General features: G+C 50.1%; 2 protein-coding genes across 3 annotated transcripts in view; both read left to right on the top strand.

Moving 5' to 3' along the window:
- The first annotated feature begins 2,977 nt into the window (after positions 1-2,977).
- Positions 2,978-13,716, top strand: SNX15 (sorting nexin 15). Of its 2 annotated transcripts, XM_023738220.1 has the most exons (9): positions 2,978-3,156; positions 5,652-5,732; positions 6,276-6,311; positions 6,534-6,654; positions 10,124-10,239; positions 10,338-10,506; positions 10,787-10,930; positions 11,970-12,227; positions 12,517-13,716. In XM_023738220.1, the coding sequence occupies exons 1-9, from the start codon at positions 3,058-3,060 to the stop codon at positions 12,621-12,623; spliced, it is 1,131 nt and encodes a 376-aa protein (XP_023593988.1). In that variant the 5' UTR covers positions 2,978-3,057; the 3' UTR covers positions 12,624-13,716. The 2 variants fall into 2 exon arrangements, with proteins under 2 accessions (XP_023593988.1, XP_004383808.1); XM_004383751.2 differs by lacking the exon at positions 5,652-5,732.
- Positions 13,717-13,944: 228 nt separating this feature from the next.
- Positions 13,945-14,211, top strand: part of SAC3D1 (SAC3 domain containing 1) — a 2,400-nt gene continuing 2,133 nt past the window's right edge. The window contains exon 1 of the mRNA XM_023738124.1: positions 13,945-14,204. Within this exon, the coding sequence (XP_023593892.1) occupies positions 14,027-14,204 (178 nt within the window). The 5' untranslated portion in view covers positions 13,945-14,026. The remainder of the gene's footprint in view (positions 14,205-14,211) is intronic.

Here is a 14,211-nt window from a genome sequence, read left to right as displayed (position 1 = left end):
CCAGCCCAGTTTGCAGAGCACCTACAGGTACATATGCACCTACACATGGTTGGATACTTAGTGTCAGTTGGAATGTGTTCAGCTGCAAGTCACAGCAAACTCAATGCAAATGGTTCAATGATAGGATCATGTACAAACTCATGGGCTGAAAGGTCCCAAGGACGTTGTCAAGGACCTGGGTTCTTTCCATCTTTCAGCCCTGCCCTGCTCAGCATTGCCCACTTGTCCTCAAGGACCCTGCCCGCCCCGGTAGCCTCAGTCTCCAGCTCTTCGTCTTCAGCCAACAATGCCTAGAGATGATCATGATTTTCCCTAGACTTCCCCTCCTCCCTTATCAGCCAGAATTTGCATCACGGCCACCCTGAGCCAATTTCTGGCAGGAGGAACTCAAGTACCATGACTGGTTTAGATAATTCAAGATTTACTCCCAGATTGGCACTAGGATCCCCAAATCTGGGTTCTGTTAGGGGGGAAATAGGGCTTTTCTTTTGCTGTGTTAATGAGTTCATACCAATATAGGGTAGATCTTAAACCTAGTCACTTCTGAGTTATAAGAAGATCAGAACAGATGCAGAAGCACACGTGAGGACCATCTACAAGCCAAGGAACTTTAAGGAACCAAGGAATGTCTTGAACAGAAAACACAGGGCAGGGGTTTCTAATTCTGTACATTGAAGGATAGTCTGTATATGTTCTAAGGCAACGTCATTCTTCGTTGACAACCCAACTAAAGCCCTATTTCCAAACAGGATCACATCCACAGGTACAAGGGCCAGGAATTCAACACATTTTTGGGGAACACAATCCATGACACATTCAACCAATGGGAACTCAGCCATCCACTGATACAGTGAGTCACCCCAGCATTCAGCCCTCCTTAGGGACCTTTAGTCAGCGACACCCTTGATTTAAAAAGTGACTTATGCATGGTTAGAGACAAATAAGAAAGTAACAAGTATACACTCATCACCGAAGAGTGTCAACTGTCAAAGGCATACTCATCACCGGAGTAGGCACTGCAGCACACCCAGTGGGAGCTTGGAAACAGGCCCGTGCACTGTGTGGGCTTTTTCCCCTCCCCTGCCTTCTAAGGAGGATCTTCTATTGCTCCCATTGCTCCTTGTGGCGATGGAACTGGAGGGGAGACTTGGAAAAGGCCAAGGGCCACATGGATCTAGAGGGGAGAGGGCCTGGAGAAGACGGGGAGAAACAAGAAGGAAAGGGGAGGATGTGGGAGACGCTGGGCCAAGGAGCAGAGTGGGAAGGAGAGACGGGAGGCGGAGACTGGAGCCCCTGCTCCTCCCAAGAACTTTGGAGAGCAGGAACCATGGCTAAGGGGCCCTTCCGAGGAGTCCTGGTGAGTGTTGTATTCGAGACGCAGCTGAGTCACAGCCTCCTCCTGAATACCTCCTGGGTGGCCACCATGTCAGGGCTCCAAGAATCTGATTCTGTAGTTTGCTTCGTGTTTCCTTCCAGAGACCAGCCTTCAAGAGGCTCACACACCTGAGTTCCGGTAAGAAGAGCAGCTGTTCTTGAGCGCTTCCCCCACCCTCTCGCATTTAAGCCTCACAACCAGTGGGTGGGTGGTGCTATCAGTCAGGGCCCTCGATGGCCAGCCATACACACAGATTCCAGCTGCCATCGGCAGGAAGGACATCTCTTGGAAGGATATTAGGCATTCACAGCTTCCCAATGGAGGTCAAATGGCCAGGCTCAGGAAACACTGCTCCAGAGGTGGAGCAGCTGGACCCGTGGCCAAAACTGTTCTCCAGGAACAAGTTGGTGCCCTTGCCACAGCACTGTGCCCTCTGCCCCTCACATGAGATTCAAGGCCTCTGGAGAGAGTGCCCCCCACGCCCACTCCGGGGCCTCTGGGGCAAGGAAGGAGGAGCAGGCCTCACTGGGTTGGGTTCTGGGAGAAGGCTGGAGAGCTACACATACTAGAGAGGCCCCTGCAAACAGAAACTGGGAGCTGCTGTGCTCACAGAAAGAGGTGGGAGAATGCTGGGCAGGCCAACAAAGGGAAAAAGGCCATGCCCATGACAGTAGGTTCTATCATGAGCATCCTCATTCTATTAAAGAAATTGAGTTGGTAAGAGAAATTCACAGAGCTAGTAAGAGGTGTGACTTCAGAGCCCAGGACACCATCCTGCTTCTCCAGGGTCCTTTTTGCAAATCCTGTCGATGGCAATGGGTTTGGTTTTTTGTTTTTTTTTTTCTGGAGGACTCCTGTGGGTGGTGCAAACGGTTACGGCTCTGCTACTAACCCAAGGTTGGAGGTTTAAGTCCACCCAGAGGCACCTTGGAAGAAAGGCCTGGCAATCTACCAAAAAAATCAGTCATTGAAAACACTGTGAAGCACAGTTCTACTCTGACACACACGGGGTCACCATGAGCGAATCCACTGGAAGTCAACTGGTTGGGTTTTTTTGTTTGTTTATTTGGTTGATTTGGTGGAGAGAGACAGGGAAATAATTTGACTATGTCTAACATCATTGGGGAGCCCTGGTGGTGCAGTGGTTAAGAGTCTGGCTGCTAACCAAAAGGTCGGCAGTTCGAATCCAGCAGCCGCTCCTTCAAAACCCTATGGGGCAGTTCTACTCTGTCCTATAGGGTCCCTATGGGTTGGGATCGACTCGATGGCAACGGTTTGGTTTCGTGGTGAACACTGTTGGACGCAATACAGGTTACTTGAACCGACGGAGGAAGGAAGAGTATTGGAAAGCAGGGCATACGTCGCTTGGAAGTCGATGATGAGGGCCGACGCTCCGATAGGATGGTCTATCACCAGGCAGAGATGAGTGATCAGAACCTCCCCAATCCCTGCTCTCAAATTACTAGGTTTCTGCTTTACCAACGACTGGGAACTTTTGAGACGCTCCCTTGGCCGCGCGCCCGGGCGAGAGCGGCGCTGTCACTTGCAACCAGCTCCCTGGGCCTGAGGATGAAGGGCGCAGGCCCAGGCCAGGCAGCGGCAGGCGGAGGCAGGTCCGGAGAGGGGTGGGTGGCGTGGAAGAGGCGGAGGCTGGCAGTGGGCTCCGCTCTGGTTTGGCTGCCATGTCCCGCCAGGCGAAGGACGACTTCGTGCGGCACTACACGGTCTCCGACCCACGGACCCACCCCAAGGGCTACACCGAGTATAAAGTAACCGCGCAGGTAAGGTGGGGCCCAGAAGGGTCCTTTACCCTTTTAACAAAAGGTGGGCCGTGTTGCATCTTAAGGCGAGACGCTGAAGGAACCGCCCATTTTGAACCACAGAAATGAATTTCCCCTTTAAGGGGAGTCTGCGGAAGGACCTTTCTTTACGCCTTCAAGCTTGAGGGGGCGGGGCCATTGGAGGATACTGCCACTCTTAAAAGGGCGTGAATGGCAGTTCAGGATCCGCGAGGTGTGGGTGCCCACGCCCGTGTGGTATCTGGGTATAAAGCTGTAAATTTCTTGAAATTAGCGTGAAAACTCTGGCTTAGCCCAAAGACTAGATACTTCTCCAATCACTTGGTGTGGGTTTTGTTTATTGGTTTGTTATGTGCATAAAAATTCTTTCAACAGTTTACTTATTTTTATTTTTTATAAAAGAATTAACTTGTCAGTGGTTTAAAAAACTATACAGTTCAAAAAGACTTAACAGCCTTCAGCAGTCATAGCAGGAAGTCACTAGGTAAAGACTAAAGTTGATATCTGAAGCAATAATAACATGATAAGGCATTACATAGACGCCTGGAAGAAATCATGAAAAGAATTTAAAATAGAAACAGTATCGCAAAATCTCTAGAATGTTATACAAGAAACTGGTAACAACTGGGAACCGAGCCTCCAGGGAGGCACCCTGTGGGTAGGGGTTGGGGAAATACTTTGCGTTGTATATTTTTTATACCTTTTAGCGTTTTGAACCAGGGCACTATTAAACTGGTCCACGGCTAACTATTAAAGCGGAGCAAAAACATAAAGACACTTCCAAAGCAATTCAAGTGCAGAGTCCTACGTATTTAAAATGGTGCTTTCCCCAAATCGTTTATTATGTTTTTCCCATGCTTAAAAAGATTGAGTGGGAAGGAGTAGCAGGGCACTATAACCTTTCCCTGTACGCATTTGTGTTGGATCTTTTTTAAAACCAAATAACGTGCATTAGTTTTATGTATTTTTATAATTTTTAAAGATAAATAATTTACTCCCCCTTCTCATCCCTGTTCCTCCTCATGGTAGGAACCATTGCTACTAGCTTCTTATTTAGCCTTGCAGATAAACTCTACATTTACAAGCAAATATATGAATCCACTTTTTATTGTTATTTTGCACTCAGTAGTGTTCTGCAACTTGCTTTTTTCACTTGAGAATATTTCTCAGTGGTTTTTGGTTTTGTATTTTTGTTGTTGTTATTTGGCTTTAAAAATTTTTTAAATTAAGACAATTTATAGAAAGTAATATGCACAAATCTTAAATGTACAGCTCAATAAATTTTTACATACGTATACATGTGTGCAAACACCACTCAGATCAAGATATCACCCTGGAAAGTTCCTTTGCCCCTTTGCAGTCAGTAGCCCCACTCCCACAGAAGTACCTTTGCCCCTTTGCAGTCAGTAGCCCTGCTCCCACAGAAGTACCCATCATTCTGACTTCTGTTACCGTAGATTAGTTTTGCATGTTCTTGAACCTCATATGGGGCCCTTGTGGTGCAGTGGTTAAGCATTTGGCTGCTAACCAGAAGGCTGGCAGTTCGAATCCACTAGCTGCTCCTTGGAAACCCTATGGGGCAGTTCTACTCTGTTCTATAGGGTCGCTATGAGTTGGAATCGACTCAACGGCAACGGGTTTTGTTTTGTTTTTGAACCTCATATGAATGGAATCGTACAGAAAATACTGTCTTGTGTCTGATTTTTTTCACTCAACCCAATGTTTTTGGAATGTGTCCATGTTGTTGCAGGTATAAATAGTTTGTTCTTTATTATTGCTGCACAATATTCCATTGTGTAAATATTCTACCATTTCTTAATTCATTCTTCTGTTGTTAGACATTTGGGTTGCTTCTAAAATGTTTTTAGTTCTTATGAATAAAGTTGTATGAACATTCATGTCCAAGTCTTTTTGTGGACATACATGCATTTCTCCTTGGTATGTACCTAGGAGTGGAATTGCTGGGTCATAGGACAGGCATAGGTGTAGCTTTATTAGCAATTAACAAACAGTTTTCCGAAGTAATTGTGCCTTTTTATGCCCTCATTCTCACCAACACTTGATATTGTCAATATCTTTAATTTTAGCCATTATTGGGATATTAATTTGCATTTCTCGATGACTAATGGCGTTGAACATATTTTTATAATCCTATTGACCATTCAAACATCTTCTTTTGTGGGAGGTGCCTGTTCATGTATTTTGCACATTTTTAAAAGTTGGGTTGTTTATCTTTTTAATATTGATTTGTAGGAGTTCTTCATATATTATGGATGAGCTCTTTGTCGAGTATAGATTCCTCAGTGGTCTTTAAATATTGTTTCTTTTACCCAAAATATTTTAGACAAGTCTCTGTTGTGAAAAAGCAAAGGCCAGGGTTTTTACCCTAGCGAGTAGGATTAATCCTGTTACTTGGTGTGTGATCTTGTGCAGTTCACGTGCCCTCTCTGAACCTCCATCTCCTCCTCTTTTGTCAGAGCATGACAATCATGTCTGCCTCACTGGGATGTAGGATAATGAACAGAAGATGGTTTGGAAACTGCCAAGTGCTCAAAACTGTATGACATCATTTTTCAATTATTATGAACATAGCATAATGAAAAGCGACTCTTCTTTCCCCCCCAGACCCAAGTCTGCCCCTCCAGGGCACAGCAACCCCAGTGATGGTTTCTTCTGTATCCACAGTGTTCACACACAGAGGCTTCCTCCTTTAAGGAAGTAGTGGCTCCTGGGACAGAGCTTTGTTCTTTAGAGAACTTGGGATTCTTTGGTTTCAGAGGGAGACCCAGGGACTTGGCCCTTTGAAGGAACTGGGACAAAAGTTCCCAGGAACTGACTGTGGATGGTGCAGTCTGGACAGGCCTCTAGAGACACCACCCCCCCATGCCATTTGACAAATGAGGAAACTGAGGTGCATGATGGAAACGTTGCTCAAAGTTACACTCAAAGCATTGAAGCCAGGACGCTGTGATACCAATGGCCGAAGGGCACCGCCCCTTAGAGGGGGGCTGGGAGGTGCCAGGCACCCTCGACTTTCACAGGGTGCTTGGGTGTCCGAGGTCAGTCTCTGGTCTCACCTGGTTCTTGCCTCTCTTCCCCAGTTCATCTCAAAGAAGGACCCGGAAGATGTCAAAGAGGTGAGGCTCCTGGGAGAAGGGGGCCCTTCCCTAAGTCCAGCTCTGAACCAGTCAAGTAGCAGCTGGAAATTCTGGAGGAGACCCAGCCCTCCTTCCTCCCTGCCCCGGAAGGAAGGGGTGCTGTGCCCTAGTCCTCAGACCCTGGGATCAGGCTAGGGGCAGTGGGGGCCGGGAGGCGGTTCCTACCCTGCTGGTCCAGGCCACGCCTCCCATCCCACTCAGGTGGTGGTCTGGAAGCGGTACAGCGATTTCCGCAAGCTACACGGAGACCTGGCCTACACCCACCGGAACCTCTTCCGCCGCCTTGAGGAGTTCCCCTCTTTTCCCCGTGCCCAGGTGTTTGGTAAGTGTTGGGCCTGGACGCTCAGGCCAAAGAGGGAGGGATGGTTGGGCAAAGGGGACCTCTACTGGTGGGGGCTGGTTAGAGGGGGGCAGAGACACATTTCAGAGAGCAATAGACATCTAGTGAATGAATGGAACCTTGGAGATGGCCCCATTTTACAGATGGGGAAACCAAAGCTTGGAGCTGCAGAGCCCTTACTGCATCTCAGGCACTTTAACATTCTCGCCCTCATTAGCCCCATTTTCAAATGAGGTAACTGAGCCTCAGCGAGGTGAAGGAACTGAGCCTGTAAGTGGCAAAACCAGGATTATTACCCACAAGCTCGTGATTCCTACCTGTGCTGTCCGGAACGGTAGCCACGAGCCACGTGTGGCTGCGATGTGGCTAGTCTGAATTGAGATTTACTCTAAGTATAGTCTTCACACTGGAAAAAAATTAAAATATCTCATTAGGAATTTTATATCAGTTACATGTAGAAATGATATTACTTTGGATATATTGGGTTAAATAAAATATACGGTAAAACCTGTGGGAGCTGGCACCTGTGTAAGGTGGAAACCTGTCAGAGGAGGAAAGCTCAAGTATTTTCTACTAACAGCTATAGAAAAGTGGTAAGACCGCACCCTGTCAAAGGCAGAAAACTTGCGAGACATCGTCTCACCGTATGAGAGTGAAACCTGTGAGAGCTGGAACTCAATGGGACTGCCTTGTTTTTCTGGGCCCCGCAAGTTTTCCACCTTTGTCAGGGTGTAGTCTTACCACTTTTCTGTCACTCTCTATTAATGGAAAATATTTGAATTGCCTTTTCTGGAAAAGTTTCCACCTTATGCAGGTTCTAGCTTTTGCAGGTTTTGCTGTATTTCTGTTGGACAGCGCTGGGTGCTGGTCTGTCTTGGGGCTCCAGACTCATCACAGGTATTCTAACTTGGCCAGAGTTAGATAACTGTGCTAGAACAGAGCAGTGAAACTGTAAAAAAACAAAACAAAGGGATGGGGGCTACTTGCTGTGTGGCTTTGGGCAAGTTACTCCCCATCTCTGAGCCTTCCTTCCCTCCCCATTACATCAAAGCCATCTGAAATTATTTTGTTTCTTGTGGGTTGCCTGCCTCCCCCTCCCTGTCTGGAAGGTGATCTCCATGGGAGCAGGGACCTTCCTTCTCTCTCATTCACCCCCAGAACCTAGGCCACAGCAAAGTACATAGTAGGTGCTCAGTAAAGATCTGGTAAAGGAAACAGACAGGGTAACATCAGCCATGGGTGACTGTGGTCAGGGGCTGCTTTCATCTTTGGAACCAGGACAGGTTCTGGATGGGTTTCAGGGCATGCCAGCAAGCTCAGATTTACATTTTAAAAGGATCGCTAGCATCTTAGTTTTCTAGTGCTGCTATAACAGAAATACCACAAGTGGATGACGGTAACAAACAAATTTATTTTCTTACAGTTTAGGAGGCTAGAAGTTCAAATTCAGGGTGCTGACTCTTTGGGAAGGCTTTCTGTCTCTGTCGGCTCTGGAGGAAGGTCCTTGTCTCTTTTGGTTTCTGCTCCTGGGCGATATTCATGTGGCTTGGCATCACTTCCCCCATCTCTTTCCTCTTGCTTTTTACTGTAAGCGGCAAAGAGAAACCACGCCGCCCCTTTAAGATCTAGCTTAGAAATCTTATCAGCCACATATTCAAGTTCATCACTTACAAGTTCTACCTTCCACCAAACATAATTTAAGACAAGTTCTTTGCCACACCATAAAAAGCATTGCCCTTCCTCCATTGTCCAATCCCATGCTCATCATTTTCTCTTAAAGCCTCACCAGAAGCACATTTAACATCCACGTTTCTAGCAACATTCTGTTGCTGGTGCCGTATGTATTCTCTAAGACTGTAGAGACTTTCTCTGTAGCTCTCCTCACTTCCTTCTGAGTCCTCACCAGAATTGCCTTTGACATCCATAATTCCATCAACAATCTCTTCAAGGCAATTTAGGCTTTTACTATTAGGTACCTTAAAACTCTTCCAGCCTCTACCCATTGCCCAATTCCAAAACCACTTCTACATTTTAGGTATCTGTTAGAGCAGCACTCCATTCCCAGTACCAAATGTCTTAGCTGGTTCTCTAGAGAGGCAAAACCAGTGATGCATATAAAACCAAACCAAACCCATTGCTATCAAGTCGGTTCTGACTCATAGTAACCCTCTAGTGCTCCATACGGTTTCCAAGGAGCAGCTAGTGGATTCAAACTGCCAACCTTTCGGTTAACAACCCAGCTCTTAACCACTGTGCTACCAGGGCTCCAGTGATGCAAATATATGTAAATACATATATAGAGAGAGACTTATCTCAAGGAAATGGCCCATGCGGTTATAGAGACTGGCAAGCCCCAAGTCCCAAGTGGATCAGGCATCAGGCTGCTGACTCTTTGGGAAGGCTTTTTCCTGACTCATCGTGGTTATAGGGGTTGATGAACCGAAGATTGGCAGGTCAGGCAGACAACAGGCTGCTGGTTCATGGACTACAGAAGCTGACAGATCCCAGAATCGGCAGGTCAGATGACAGTCTCAAGTCCCAGGAACTGGAGGTCAGATGATTACGAGCCAACTATAGGATCCAGAGCAAGAGAGCTTTTCCAGAACATCTGTATATATTGGATGCAGGTCATATCCCCAAGGAAACTCCCTTTTCAACTGATTGGCTGCTCACATCAATCACAAAATGGAGGATGACTGCATTATTATACAACTACCAAATTACATGTCTTGGAAGAAGTACAACCAGAGTGCTCCTTAGAAGCAAGGGTGGCGAGACTACGTCTTACATACCTTGGACATGTTGTCAGGAGGGATCACTTCCTGGAGAAGGACATGATGCTTGGTAGAGTACAGGGTCAGCGGAAAAGAGGAAGACCCTCAGTGAGATGGATTGACACAGTGGTTGCAACAATGGGCTCAAGCATAACAACGATTGTGAGCATGGCGCAGGACTGGGCAGGGTTTCATTCTGTGGTGCACAGGGTTGCTCTGAGTCGGAACCCACTCAGCACTTAACAACCACCACCACCACCAAATTACATCATCATGTAACTGCCAAACCACTGAGAACCATGGCCTAGCCAAGCTGACACACAGCCTTAACCATCACAGCCAGGCTTCCACATCAAGGGTAACTGGAGAGGGCCAGGTTGGAGGCTTAGAGGCCAGTGAGGAGGCTGTGCTGGGGGTCCAGGCAGAGGTGAATGTTGAGGTCTTGGACCCCTGTTGTGGCATGAGGGAGGAGCCAAGTGGATGGATGGGTGAGAACTCACTGAGTAGAGTCCGCAGGGCCTGGTGCAGAGATAGATGCAGGGAGGAAGGAGAAGGAGGAACCATGGAGATTGGTGGGAGAGTAGGGAGGGGGCAGCAGGTTGCTCAGATCCTCAGGCTGAGCCAGGAATCCCCTGAGGGTCACCACCCCTCCCTCCCCTCCCTTGTCGGGGTTGCAGGCCGGTTTGAAGCCTCTGTGATCGAGGAACGGCGAAAGGGGGCAGAGGACCTGCTCCGTTTCACCGTACACATCCCGGCGCTCAACAACAGCCCCCAGCTCAAGGAGTTCTTCCAGGTACGTGCGCCCGCTCTCCATCTCCCGGGACCTGGGACGCTGCCTGCCCACCAGGCTGCACCTGTGACTCCCCCATCACTGGTCTGTCTCCCCTGCAGGGCGGGGAGGTGACACAGCTCTCCGAGGTGTCCAAGGACCTGCACATCCTGCCACCCCCCCTGATCCCCACGCTGCCTCCTGATGAGCCCAGGCTGCCCCCTGAGGAGCCCTGGCTGCTCCAGCGGCTCCCTTCTGAGAGGAGGGGCCTCGAGGAGTTGGAGGTGCCAGGTGCATCAGGGGATGGGGGGAGGGAGCCAGGGCTGGAGGGTCCACACTCCCTCCTGTCAGTGATCTTGGTTAAAATCCAGGAGTGTGTCCCAGCTTCACCACTGACCTGTTGAGGAACTTTGGTTGGGTCATTTCCTTCACTGGGCTACATTTTCTTAATCTGTAAAATCGGCACAAACCCCATGGTTGCTGCAAGGAATTAATGAAAGTGTAATTCCATGTCAAAAGCTGGCAAAACAGTAAGTTCATGTGTTAATATCCTCATTGATCTATTCCGCAGCCGACCCCCCACCATCCAGCCCTGCCCAGGAGGCCCTGGACCTCCTCTTTACCTGTGGGAGCACCGAGGAGGCCACTGGGTCCCCTGCCCACGGCCCGCTGACTGAGGCTGAGCTGGCTCTCTTTGACCCCTTCTCCAAGGAAGGTAACAAGCTGGAACAGCAGTGGGCAGGCTGGGGCAGGAGGCCCTTAGGGATAGCCTGGGAGGAAGGCCAAGCCTAGAGGCATCTGTGGAAATCAGAGAAAGGTGCCCTTCTCAGTCTTGTGGTCCTGCTGGCAAATGGCAGCCTCCATGAGAACTAAAACCAGGTGCCCCTTCCCCAGGTGCCTCCCCAGTGAGAGGAGGGACCTTGGAGGGTTGGAGGGGCCAGGTGCATCAGGAGTGGGGGGAGGGAGCCAGGGCTGGAATGGGGGAGGGGGTGACCCTCCGGAGTTGGGGGGATGTGTGTCCACACTCCTTCCTGGCACCTATCACCCACTGTCTTCACATTGGGGGCCTCAGCTGAAATTCAAAGATCTCAAAAAAAGCCCTGAGATTCTCTGAATCCATTTTTCTAAGATTTCAAGGCTGGGAGCACTTCTACCCTTGGCCTGGCATAGTTAGTCCAGCACCCACATTTAAACTTTGTGGAGGAAATTGTTGGATTTGTAGATCAAAAGGGGTCAGAAGGGAAATAGGACCAGTGATGGAGAGCATGCAAGATAATGTTAATGTGTACACAAAGAAAGAATTAGGGAGGTAAAGCTATTTTTACAAAAAACATGAACCCCATCAATCAAGTAGGTCATGGCTAGTTTGCTATACAAGGAGCCTGGGTGGGGCGGGTGGTTCTCGATTGGCTACTAACCGAAAGGTTGGCAGTTTGAACCCCCCCAGTGGCTCTGCAGAAGAAAAGCCCTGGCAATCTGTTGCTCCAGTAAAAATTACAGCCAAGAAAACCCTATGGAGTAGTTCTACTCTGTAACACAGGGGTCACCGTGAGTCGGGGGCCGGCTCCACGGCAGCTAACGACAAGAGTTTGCTATATACAAGTGGCTTATGGATTCCCTAGGCATTGCCCCCTCTACTGGGGTGGCTGACCCTGGGTTGTTGCCCTGCTGGGCAAAAGGGGTCTAGGGGTGGGCAGCAGGCCCTGGGGAGAGGGAGGGCCAGTCTGGCCTGATTCCTTCATATCTGATTACAGAAGATGCAGGCCCCAGCCCCACCCACACAGGCAAGCTGGCAGCAGTGGAGGCAGAGCCCAGGAGGCTGGACCAGGAGCCCTGGGAGCCAGGAGGGCAGGAGGAGGGAGAGGACGGGGAAGGAGGGCCCACCCCTGCCTATCTGAGCCAGGCCACGGCAGTCATCACCCAGGCCCTGCAGGACGAGAAGGCAGGTGCCTACCCTGCCGCACTGCAGGGCTACCGAGATGGCGTGCACATCCTGCTCCAGGGGGTCCCCGGTGAGTGGGTGCTGGGGGCGGGGGTCAGCCTGGAGGCCAGGGTGGTGTAGTGAGGAAGGAGCTGAAGGATCAGGAGTCTGCTCCTCACTGAGCGGCTGGGTGACCTTGGGCAGTTTCTTTCCTTTTGTGGCCTCACTTTTCTCATGTGTGAAATGGGGAGAATAGACACAAACTCCCAGGGAAAGAGGAGAGGCACAGGATGATGTTCTGTGAACTGTAAGGGGCCAGACCAGGGGTTCTAAAGGGAACTGGGCCCAGGTACCTGGGCTAAGCCACTCTCTCTCTACAGGTGACCCGTCCCCTGCCCGCCAGGAAGGTGTGAAGAAAAAGGCAGCTGAGTACCTGAAGCGGGCAGAGGAGATCTTGCGCCTCCACCTGTCCCAGCTCCCGCCCTGAGAGGGAGTAGACCCTTCCCAGGACTCTAGCTCCAGCACTGCCAGCCACCTTCTCCTCCTCTCCTTGGGGCCAGGCCCTAGCCCCTGGTCTTGTAACCCCAGGGGCCATTTCTGTATGTAACCAGACCAAGAATGAGAAAATTAATTCTCAGCTCCCTGACTATCTGCTGCCTTGGAACCAGGGGTTCACACTTCTGATCCCACCCGTCTCTGTCTTGTGTGAAGAGCAGCCCTGGTCGCTAAACTACGAGTTTACCCATCTAGAACTGGGGTCTGCAAACCGTCGCCTGAGGCCAAATCCGGCCATCACCTTTTTTTTTTTTTGGTACGGCCCATGAGCAAAGAATGCTGTTTTACATTTTTTAATGGTTGAAAAAACTCTAAAGAATAATATTTAATGACAGGTGAAAATTACATGAATTTAAGTGTTTATAGCCCATTTGTTCAGCAGTAGTGTCAATTGCTGCTTTCCTGGCACACCAGCAGAGTTGAGTAGTTGTGACAGAGACTGTAGAACTCGCAAGCCTAAAATATTTACTATTTGGCCTTTTAAAGAAAAAGTTTGCTGACCCCTGATCTAGAAAATGGGGAGAATAGTCCCAGGGAAGAGTAGGAAATGGCAGTGAACCCGCTAAGCCTAAAACCATACCCATTGCCATGGAGTCCGTTCCGACTCATGGCGACCCCATATGTTACACAGTAGAACCGCTTCATAGAGCTTTCTTGGCTGTAATCTTCACAGTAGCAGATAGCCAGGCCTTTTTTCAGTGGCACCACAGGGTGGGTTCAAACCGCCAATCTTGAAGTCAAGTGCAAACCATTTGCACCACCCAGGGACCTAGTTAGACTGATAGCGCCAGATTATTTCGGAGGGAAAAAAGGTGAAGAGGAACCCAAAGTAGGAGCACCCACTTCAGGAGGTCCAAGACCAAACCCAGATGATTCAAGGGGCTGGAACCAAGGAGGGCTGAGAGGGTGTGGCCCTACCCCTGCCCCGCCTGCGCCCCGCCCCATCTACAATGCGATTGGTTGCGGAAGAAACTACAAACCAGTGCATCATGGGAGTGGCTCCGCTTACCGAGTAGTTAAAAACACTAAAGGAGAATCGCGAGGTTGCGCGCTATGCATCATGGGGGGCGTTAGCGGGGCAAGAGCGCGCGGAATAGTGGTGACGGCGCTGGACTACAACGCAGTGCATCTTGGGAGGCCGACCCGAAGCTGTGGGCAAACTGCGGACCCGGTAAGAGGACGCCAGTGGGCGGGGACGCGGGCGGGAGGCGGGCCTAGCTGGGCGCCCTAGGCCCTGCTTCTCTGCCGTCCTGGCGTGCCCTCCCGCAGAATGGGGCGAGTGGCCGCTGCCGTTCCCGGGATGCTGAGCGCCGGCCCTTTCCCCTCAGCCCACCCATGCCTGGCTGCGAGCTTCCCGTGGCCACGTGCCCGGACATGTGCCCGGCCGCTGAGCGCGCCCAGCGCGAAAAGGAGCGCCGCTTGCACCGCTTTGAGGTGGCGCCGGGGTGCCTTGGGGACCGGCCCCGGGCCGACCCGCAGCGCGCCGTGAAGGAGTACAGCCGGCCAGCCGCCGGCAAGCC

The sequence above is a fragment of the Trichechus manatus genome, unplaced genomic scaffold (genome assembly GCF_000243295.1).
Source record: "Trichechus manatus latirostris isolate Lorelei unplaced genomic scaffold, TriManLat1.0 scaffold00113, whole genome shotgun sequence".
NCBI lineage: Eukaryota > Metazoa > Chordata > Mammalia > Sirenia > Trichechidae > Trichechus > Trichechus manatus.
Note: the sequence above shows the minus strand (reverse complement) of the source record. Positions and strands in the feature narration are given on the sequence as shown.